We start from the raw sequence: 10,878 nt of genomic DNA, 5'->3' as shown, positions 1-10,878 counted from the left end.
CAATAAACAGAGGAATTTTTTTAGTAAGCCAATACTGAGTCTTTGTTCTAGCCCTCGTTGAAGGAGTCAGTAATGGCACATAGATGGCGCTGGTGAGTACAAAGTATGAGACTTGCCACTGTGGCAAGACAGTAATCTCCATGTGACTCATTATCTCAGTGAATATTTATTGATTTATTTTTTCTGCATACAGATGGCTGTTGAAGACCAGAGGGGAAGGCTGGTTGAACAAGGCAAGATCTGCTAGACCCTGAAACGGTTCATGTATTCCATTAAATTCCACTTAAAATGCATAAAAAATTAACATGCTTTTATTATCACTACACACACACACACACACACACACACACACACAAACCCTGAGCTGTAAACAGCCATGTCAGGTCCCTGGAAGCTCTGTTGGGTGTTAGGTGTCCTGCTGAAGAGTACCTTAGCTGTAGATGATGAGGTAGGAGACTGAACTGTCCTTTAATTTCCCCGCCCCTAATTTTCCTTTAAATCAAGTGGATTAAAGGCACCCTTAGGGACCCAGTCCCTCTTTAAGTTCTCTGACCACTAACATTTTCTGTGACCTGCTCTTATGCCCTTGTTCACCGCCTACAATAAATCAGTTATGTCCTAAGAATTCATATCAGTCACAATTTAAAACACCACTCCTTGAACGTTTCAAGTTTCTGCCATTACCGGTGAATTAGACTTTGTTTCTTTCCTTGACTGTTATCCCAAAGTGTGAAGAAAACATCCACAGATTACAATTCACGGCATACAGAAACATAGAGCAGATACTGGCCGGACAGCTGAAGTGGACGCTGCAGCCTAAAAAAACAAAAAAGCTCAAAAGTGTGAATAAGTATAGGCTTCTGCAACAAATTTGCAAAGAAAAGACTTGAAAGAGAGCAATTTTCTCTGATGAGAAATTGTTCTGTGTTTCGTTCTTTCAGTCGATAGTCCTGCGGTGATCGTCTGGCTTCTGTCAAAACCTTCTAATGAGTATAATACCCCAAAACCACAAGAGAAAAGCAGTGGTGTCAGAATCTCAATGCGTATCTTGATGTTATTCACTGCAGTGGACCCCAGCCCCATGTCTGCCATCTTAAATAACAAAACAACCAAACAAATAAATAAATAAATAAACCTCCCAATTGCCAATTGGTACTTTTCAGGAGAGGAAAAAGTAATCTGTCTGAAAGCCAGCATCACATCTGTCATCTTCAATAACATTGTTGTCCAAAGTTTAAAAATAAAAAAATAATAACCTATACCTCAAAATTGGTCAATTTTAAATATAACGCAAAAAGAATGTAGAAATGTATTCCAATTTATTCCGGAGCCATCAGAAAGTTGTCACAGAATGTGAAAAGCAGTTTTAGGGCATGTTCAAATGATGTAGAAAAAGGTAAATTTGGGACATAATGGAAATGAATGGTTTGGGACTCAACTCAAGAACTCAAGTATTAAAAAGATTACACTTTGAACACATACATTATTCATTAAACACTTATCCAGTTCAGGGTTGTGGTGGGTCTGGAGCCTACCTGGAATCACTGGGCACAAGGCGGGAACACATCCTGGAGGGGGCACCAATACTTCACAGGATGACACACACACTCACACCTATGGAAACTTTTGAGTCTCCAATCCACCTACCAACCATCCATGTGTTTTTGGACAGTGGAAGGAAACCGGAGCACCTGGAGGAAACCTTCGTGGACACAGGAAGAACACACCAAACTCCACACAGACAGTCTCCCGGAGCGGGATTCGAACCCACAACCTCCAGGTCCCTGGAGCTGTGTGACTGTGACACTACCACAAATCCATGCGAAAAAACTGTACTTAAACAGGGAAACCATTCTCCTCTGGTCAACACCTGAGCAAGACTTAGAGCAGTTAATAACAAAGAGCAGCAAATAAAGAGCAGTGTATAGGACCAAAGGTAATCATCAGTAAGTTCAGCTACTTTAACCCTCCAGTCGTGTTCACCTCCCGCCCCTTGCTTTAGTGTTCCCAGTCAAAGAACACTTGAATTTTCATTTTTATTCAACATTATTTTTAGCTGTGATGTGAACCGTGTCTCAAAGTAGTGTTTAACATGAATTTATAGAATTAGACATAAAATAACTGCAGTGAATATACAAATAGGCACTGAAAATGTATTACAAAATGAACATGTAATGTGGGCGGCACTGTGAGGAGTTTGGTGTGTTCTCCCCGTGTGCACGTAACACAGTGTGAACACAGACATTAAAGCAGGACCCAAAGGTCACCATGCTCAATGTCACATGTTGACTTGAGAGGGATAAAGCCCCTAAGCATTGGGCTTTTGAGTAACTGCGTTCTATAAAGTGTTGGAGCTCCAATGCCTTTGGTTTGGAGTTGAGTTGTAGTGCTGTTGGTGACACAATTCAGTACATAAACTCTGTAAAGCTGTTCTAGCTATCAAATGCTCAATGAAATATTCCAACAGCTTGTGTAAAGGCAGCAAAAGTGGACAAACAACTTACTATATTCTTGAATTCAGGAGAAATGTTGGGAGAGTCGGTGCCCAGAAACTTCGGCTCATTTATAGTGTACTAGAAGAACAGCTTCAGTGAGATAAGATTTTTTTTTTCCAGATAATAGAGGCATTGTGTAAGATGTAAGAGGTTCCAGGGTGTATCGAATATATAATGAATGGGCTTTGTTACAAGTAATAAGGAAATTCCGAGCTACAGGAAATGATGATGATGAAAAACACTGGAATGCAGAGTATGAAGGAAACTTACTTTCACTTACTTACAGTAACTGGCAACTCTTGTATTCAATGATGATTTATAAACCGTGACATTCCAGATGACATTAGGTCCTGGAGCTGAACCTACCTTTGCATGACGCACCACATCTTGAACCTCACTCCATAAAAAAATGGACAAGGACCTAATGTCAGTTTGGTCTCAGTATAGTTATCTCAAACCACTATGAATGAATTTTCACACACATTAAATATTAAATGAAGAGAACCTGGATTTTCTTTCTAGTATAAGTTTCTATATGGTTATAGGTTACGTGTTTTATACAATCTGTTAATAATCAACAAAACAAGCAAACAAACAGAAAAAAACACACACAGTTTGGGGAATGAAGTTAGTTTATTTATTAAGTGGAAATATAAAAGACATCCTCCACAAAACAGATAAAAGTCATGTGGATAAAAAGTTATTAAAGTAAGAATAAATCTCTGAGTAAAAAAAAACCACTCCTTTGTTTTGTGCCCCCACTGACAATAAAAAGTGAGAAAGAAATGTGCAAAATAGATGAAAATACCTCACGCGAGGTGAAAAGAGGTAGCACCAGTAAAGAAGCTTTCCCTGAATTAGTCATTATTTCTTCCCAGTGGAAAAATGGCCTTAATCCAACCTAGACTCCCTAATCTCTAATCCAACAGGCCTTCATTCCCGCTGTAAGGCCTGGCCCACGATGCACAGATCTGGATGTGAGGCAGATCGACTCGCTCCTCTGAGTTCTGTCTGCTCACTCCATGCCTCCGTCTCTCCAGCGTCATCATCCTCCAACCTAAAACAGCAACACAATGCATCAACATTAGCAAATAAAATGCAAAGTTCTTCTTAAATATAGGTGGAACAATTAAAACATTAATTTTAAGAATTTGTGAGAATTATATATATTTTTTATTTTTCTCTAGACATTTTCAGTTTAAGCAAAATAACCTCACACTACTGGCCAATCGTTAATGTAGTTTTAAGCACATATTTTAATATTAGATATATTAGAATACAAGATCATTTCATTTGATCTTGAACCTACTTAAAGGGGCATATTGTACCTATTTTCCATTAGCACAATTCCCTGAGGTCTAAAAGAAATATCTGATAAAGGTTCCAGTTAAAATACCACAAGGATCAAGCAACACAGCACCATTTTTTCCCTGAAACAGCCATTTTCAGAATGACCAGTTTGCACACCTATTCATTTAAATGAGAATGAGCCAGTCTGTACCCATGTGCCCAGGCGTGAGGAGCAGAAATGCTAGTTCTAAAATATTTTTGCTCAGTTGTCTTTCTTTTCTATCCTTGTTTCCAGCATATTTAATCAGTATTCTTATTTCTCCATGCTTGTAATGTTTGTTTTGCTCTGACTAATGTGGATAGCACGGTGGCTTGGTGGTTAACACGTTCGCCTCTCAGCAATGGGCTCTTGGGTTCAAGTCTCATCTGGGTGGAGTTTCCATGTTCTCCCCGTGTCTGCGTGGGCTTCCCAGGGTCTCTGGTTTCCTCCCATGTCCAAAAACATGGAGGTTAGGGGAATTGGCTTCTCTAATAACTGTCCTGGTGTAAGTGTATGTGTGTGCCCAGATATGGATAGAGTTTGTGTTTTTAGGATCAAAAGCCACAAGTTAATGTGGACACGGACTGAAAAAGTGTTAATTTCATAATATGTCCCGGATAAGAAGAAATATTTATGTTCAGAAAGAATATATAATACATTGTGATGTATATTTTTTGCACTTGCCAGGATATGAGTTCCTGCACTGTAGAGCTACACTAGAAAACTGGGCCAAGTCTGAAAATAGTTACCACTGATCAGCAATGAGTCACTCAGATTTTATCTGTGAGAGATTAACTGGTATAAAGTGTCCCCATACATCTGTAAGAGATTGTGAATACCTGTTTACAAAACATTTCTTCTGAAATCATGGGTAATAAAAGGTAGAGTACTCTTCCTTTCCTTGGAAGATTGCTGTAAGGATTTGATGATGAGTATTGAGGTATGGGTATATAGTTCTGGCTCACAAAAAGCACTGCAAGTAGTTCCATGGCTATTGGATAGAGCTTTGCCACTCCAGACTACAGTCAACCCCAGGAATATATACCCCTCCTAGCTGACACTTGGAATTTTGAAACTTGACCTCATCTTAACGTTGAGCTCTTGTGTTGCCGCTCCACAGTGACCAGTTTCACTTCAGCTTTTCTTGTGAAGATAGAAACTCCTCTGTTTTTTCAATCCTTTTAATCTAAAATGAATAAAAGGGTCGCTCGGAACAGGGCTGTTTAGGGAAGAATGTGTTTCTCGAGCAAATGTAATGAGTTACTAAGTTAATGAGTTTCCATCTTGAGCTATATTTACCTTACCAATGAAAAAACCCATTCACATGCATGCGTTTTGGACTTGGCTGAATCTGTGTCTGGGAAAGCAGCCCATAATATTTCACAATTAAAAATAATGTCTGCTTATAAGCTGTGATCATTTATCACTTCTAAAATTAAATCATCACAAGTGTTTTTTTTTCTGTTTGTAATTATGTGTAGGTCGCATTGATGTAGACAGATTAAAGTTCAATATAGCACTGATAAATTAATTATCTTTTTTAATGAAAAACACATCATATATCATTACTTTAGACACTTCTACAAGTGTATATACACATAGTCTTTACCCTAAGCCCTCAGTGTAACCTGTGTACACTAGAAGGAACTGTTGGCTTTTGTATGTACGTTTCTGATTAATTGGATTGTTTTGGTGGTTTCAATGACATTAATCATGCGTCATGAACTAATCATGTGTCATGGGTGACGAATAACAGAGAAATGCATCTGCTCTAACATGATTAGCTTACCCCAACACATTTGGAATGCTTTGTACATGTTTTATGGCAGAAAATCTAATGTAAATATTATTTTCATATAGAAAACTTTAAAATGGGCCATATATTTAATTCCTTTTCCCAGTAACAAATTTATCATGTAACTGGTGTCTTTGGGTTTTGTAAATGTTGATGTGGTCAACCTGCATACCAGCGCATACCACCAGTTGCCTCATTCACATTTGACTCCTTGAACACAAAAATATATCTCAGGGGAAATATTTGTTATTTGTTTTTGATGTATTGTTTAACAATTCAGTCTATATGGTCCTTTAATTAAATGTTGCAATAACTCACAAAAACTAACTTTGCCATTTAGTCATTTGGCCCCAACATCCCAAACAGAGATAATTTACACTCTTAAAGTGTTTTTCCCTTTTAAATTCACAATACTGGCCAATTGCTAATATAGTTTTAACCACATATTTTAATATTAGCATTGTGACATAATTTCATTTGATCTTGAATCTACTTAAAAGGGGGCATATTGTACCTATTTTCCATTAGCACGATACCCTGAGGTCTTAAAGATACATCTGATGAAAGTTCCACTTAAAATACCACAAGGATCAAGCAACACAGCACCTATACCATACTACCTATACTATAGCACATACTATAGTTTTTTAAATCAGCCACATACATTCTTTCACTCACTCTATAAAAATACAGCAGTGGAATATAACCAGGCTCCAGGAAATGCCTTATATCCAAAAATGCTGTTTTGTTGTTACTGTTAATATTTTGTGCTGTTATCTGTATGACAAGTCTAAATATAATTCTGATATATCTTCTAAGGGCTTTGAATTTCTGAGGCATGGTTATGTGACACAAAATCTATATTTAGCATTTTTTATGAATGTATGAACGCCTAATAATATTGTGACAGGGGAACTGCTGATCTGGTTTTTGCTACCACAGATCCAACTTCACACACCTTGAGAAACTTGGAAACTCAAGACACCCCTGTTGCTCCAGCTTGGAGCAAGGGTATGCCTCACACCTCTGAACATGCAGAGAGAGAAGGTGCGTGAAATGGGTTTGCTCAGTTGGTTGAAAATCAGTTCACAATGCCAAGCAAAGAAATGGCTCTCTCTCGAAATTGTATGTTCCAGTTCTACAGAGTGCAAGATGTCCCCTTAGTCCCCTTAGTTCAAGGCAACCCCTGTTCCTCCAGGTTGGAGTTCTGGGGTGCTGGATCTGTGGTATTATTTGTTTGGCTTGTTAGTTTGAGGTGGTAATTTAAATTGGCGTTGCTAAATAAATAAATAAATAAATAAATAAATAAAGCACTGCAGATATAGCCTCCTTTCCAGACAAAAAAGACATTTACCACAGTAAGATTCATGCTACATAAACTAATCAGACCCTTCTACAGTTATATTTAGACAGTATAATATATAATGGACTTACCCTTGGGTACTAATGGCCGGCTCACTTCCACAAGTTTGTGAAACAGATACCACTGCTGTCCTACGTGGAAAGCTGAGACTGGGTCTCCTGTCAGACTGGCTACGCCGAACGAAAGGCTGGGGCCCTCGAACAGACACAGGAAGCCTTCCCCTCTCACCCCAGGGGCGAGGGAGGATGCTGCTGCCAGAGGAGGTCCATGCCTGTGGGGGCTTAGGCACAGGAAAAGGCTGTGCCTCAAACAAAGTGGGTGAGGCTGGACAAAATACTGAGCGAGCATTGCTAAATACCCTTGAGTCCTCATTACTATTCTCCCGAAACCTTCGCTGCACTTTTGGGGAGGCCGGGGGAGATGGTGCCTTAAATGGGAAGGTGACTGCAGAACCAGAACTTGCAGAACTTGGAGGGATCTCTTGCCGCATGGCAGGGGTAGTGGGAAGTGTGTGTTGACCAGTTGGTGGGGGAGTAGGAAGCTTGCGATGTATTGTTGGACTTGATGTGTTAGAGTGAACTGGAAGTTTCTTGAAGACAGGGGGACTGGGTAATCTCCTGTGCAAAATAGGTGTGGAAGGTAACATGCGAGTTCTGGTTACAGGTGGAGTGGCAGGGGGTTGACTTCCAGCTGCTGGAGTGGAAGGCACTATTTCAGGGCTTTTTTTACCCCCCTGTTTGCTCTCAGTATTGCTTTGAGCAAGGCATGCTTTGACGTTACTGTTTTCAGATGTAGGTTTCTCTGTTGGAGAGTCAGCAGAGTGCCTCAAGTGGATGATTTTTCGTGCTTGTTTGTAAAGGGAAGCAGCTTCCTCCTTCTCCAGATCTGCCTCAGGTTTGGAATCAGCTGCTTTGGGGTCCTGGGGCACAGTACGTGCAGGCGACATACTTAGAGAACACTTTCGCATGCTTCCTTTGCTCGGTAATACTGCTACTGACTGCACGGAGGCACGGAGCCTTTGAGACACACTGGTCTTCTTTGGAATGGTTGACCGGCCTCTTCTGGCTGAGTTTTCATCTCGTTTGCAGGCATCAATATTTTCAAAAGACTTATCCATGAGGACTTCTAGAGGAGGGGGTGGAAGGTAGTCCAAGTCAAGATCATCTGTCCTCTCCAGGGTCCTCAGTTCCCCTTGGTTCAGGTTTTCATTTTCAGTAGATGACGGTATTTCTGTGACTCCTAAACCTGGGAATATGGGGACCCCACATTTCCTGACCCCTCTGAGTGGTCCAAGCACCTTTGTACTTCCATGAATATGCTTACTCTCCTCCATTCCCTGACTGAAAGTGTCAATCAATTTTTTGACAGAATTCCCTGCCATTTCAAAGGGTTGTCTGGGTGATAGCGGCGGACTTGAGGGTGGTGTTGCCTTCACAGGTTCTTTATCAGGTTTATCCTTTTTCTTCTTTTCCTCTTCCCTTTTTTTACCCTCCTCCATCTTTGCACTAAGAGTCCTTCTCTGAATATTTGAAGAAGCAGTACTCTTGCTCAAAGGATGCAGTTGTCCAGGCATTGCGAGTGAACCACTCTGTGCTTCATGCCGCTGCAATTTCTTGGAATTATCTTTCTTTATATTTCCTTCAAACCGGACCTTTTTCATTCTCTCTAGCCTCTGACTCAGTTCTTTTTGTGTCCTTTCCAGTTCAAGCATCGTAGGGTCTTCAGGTTTGCTACGAATAGATTCTGCTGATCTTGACCGGCACTGTTTAGCGACTGTGGTTTTCTTTTTAGGTGCTTGGGATGTAGCTGTTTGTGGTCTTTTGGGGCTTTTCTCACCCTCATCAGTCCACTGTCTGTCACTGATCCTTGAGGTTCCAGGCTTTGTCTTCATTCCAGAGCATTGAGAAGGAACAAAGTTAATCCGGCCACTGATGGCATCTTTCATTTTTAAAGTCATTTCTACATTTTGGGGATTCTCTATTCGTTTTGCAGGTAGACGCCTTGGTTGGTGGCCGGGATCTGGAGGAGAAGAACATGATTGTGTCCTGTTTTTACAGTCACAGTGTTCTTCCTCACTGGCCTCAGCAGTTTCATCATCTTCATCCTCTCCTTCCCCATCGTCCAAGGAGGCAGAGCCAAGCAGCGACTCTGTGTCTCTGAAGTCTTTACCTGTAAGAGTGCAGGTTGAGTCGATGGAAGTTTGAGAGCTGCTGGTGCTCATTTTTTTGCTAAGCTGTCTTTTAGATGAGCACTGGTGGATCGGTGTTGAGCTTCCCGGACTGCAAACGATTTTGCGACTGGATCCAGTTGACTCACAACTTTCCCTACGGTGGCGCTGCCTGTCTGATCCTGCTAGTGACTCACTCTCTGCCCCAATACCACTGTCTTCACTGAACAAGGCTGAGTCCTCTGGCCCAGGTCTCTGAAGTGAGGCAGCTTCAATCCTACTCAGTAACTGAATTAGCCTAGCCTCAGCTGCCCGTTTAGATTTCAGTTTCTCCTCAAGGACTTCTGATACAGATGAAAAATATTCCACAGCCTCCTCAAGAGCTGTGTCTCCAATTCCACTTACTGACTGCCCCACAAGACGCATCCTCTGAACAGTGTACTGAAGCAGCTGTTGCAGCAAGTCAGGTGGGGGTTCGATGGAAGAAGACTTGCTTTTGGTCGACTTGGTTGATGAACGATTTTTCATGTCACAGGGCCAAGCTAAATGTCCACCATTTTCTTTTAAAAGATTTTCCCCGGCTTCAACCATCTCCTCCAGCCCATGATTTAACTCTTCATAGCGCAGGGCCATAAAGGCCACCATGGATTGCAAAGAAATTTGTGTCTGAGCTGCCTGATCTAGTAAGCTCAACAGAATCTCATATTTAGCAATACTGGGATTGAGATATCCATATGCTGCCTGGTGGGCTTTCACAAGTGGCTCTGGAAAGTCCACCTTTTCCTCAACAGTTAATTTCTTCTCCTTTTCTTTCTTTTTGTTAGGTTTCGTACCTTTAGGACCCTTCTTTGCCTTCTTTGATCCCTTTTTTTCATCCTTCTTTTCGTCTTGTTTCTCTTTAGTTTGGGATAGCAAATTAATTGTGATATCTTGGGTTCCCAGTTTATCAGAGATAATCTTTGCCACCTCTTGTTCTGCTTCAGGGTGTTTCTTCCCTGAGGATCCAGGAAAGACAGAGTTTGTATCTCCATGATTGCTTAGTTTCTTTTGTCCCGCTGCTGGCTCCCAAGCTTCTCCATCTGTGTCACCACCACCAGAGCATCCACTTCCCCCGTCGTCAGATTGTGAATCCCCTGGTTTTTCCTTGGTTCCAGGCAGCAGTGTTTTTCCTCTCCTGAAGGCTCCATTATTTCCCCTTGATGGGGAACAGCCCATTTCAAATGTAACCTCTATTTACAGTTTCTTTACAAAGCAAAGTTAGAATCCAGTAAGGACATGAAGACTGGGAGCTCCATTTGAAATAAGAAGGGTTTAGAGCCTTACCCGACAGCTGCACTTGTCATTTTCAGATGGCTAATCACAGAGCGCACTTGTGTGTTTGACAGTCTGTATGAGTCAAGATTAAACAGAAAAAAAGTACAAGCTGGGAAGAGTCTCGGAGCAGTCACTTGTAGTTATAATCCAGACATAAAAATATATAAAAAAAAAACTAATGGTCTTCTTTTCATATTACAGCATCAAGCAGTTTGTGCAAAACAAGGTGGTGTCCTTCTGCACCTTGTGGAGGATGAACAGCTGAAAGGATTAAGGAGGATTTGTGAGTAGGCCTCAGCATGCACATATGTCACATTAGAGCAAATAAAACTCACACGCTTGCAAGACTTTAAGCTCATTAAGGTAATCAGGGCTGTTTTAGGTAGCTTTTTATAGCCCAAACAATGCCCCCTT

The 10,878-nt window shown here is 41.0% G+C and overlaps 1 protein-coding gene across 1 annotated transcript; it reads right to left on the bottom strand.

The window, feature by feature from the left end:
* Window positions 1-3,428: 3,428 nt before the first annotated feature.
* Window positions 3,429-10,365, bottom strand: pcare1 (photoreceptor cilium actin regulator 1). The gene is made up of 2 exons (XM_066685085.1): window positions 7,055-10,365; window positions 3,429-3,552 (listed from the first exon to the last, which is right to left on the bottom strand). The coding sequence occupies exons 1-2, from the start codon at window positions 10,363-10,365 to the stop codon at window positions 3,429-3,431; spliced, it is 3,435 nt and encodes a 1,144-aa protein (XP_066541182.1).
* Window positions 10,366-10,878: the final 513 nt, after the last annotated feature.

Source organism: Hoplias malabaricus, chromosome 1 (assembly GCF_029633855.1).
Source record: "Hoplias malabaricus isolate fHopMal1 chromosome 1, fHopMal1.hap1, whole genome shotgun sequence".
Classification (NCBI taxonomy): Eukaryota; Metazoa; Chordata; class Actinopteri; order Characiformes; family Erythrinidae; genus Hoplias; species Hoplias malabaricus.
Note: the sequence above shows the minus strand (reverse complement) of the source record. Positions and strands in the feature narration are given on the sequence as shown.

Bases quoted from the DNA above. Each gene is read 5' to 3' on its own strand.
- pcare1 (XM_066685085.1), bottom strand. From the start codon at position 10,365: ATGGGCTGTTCCCCATCAAGGGGAAATAATGGAGCCTTCAGGAGAGGA. The intron at 3,553-7,054 runs GTAAGTCCATTA...TTGCTGTTTTAG, and splicing joins CCGGCCATTAGTACCCAAGG to GTTGGAGGATGATGACGCTG.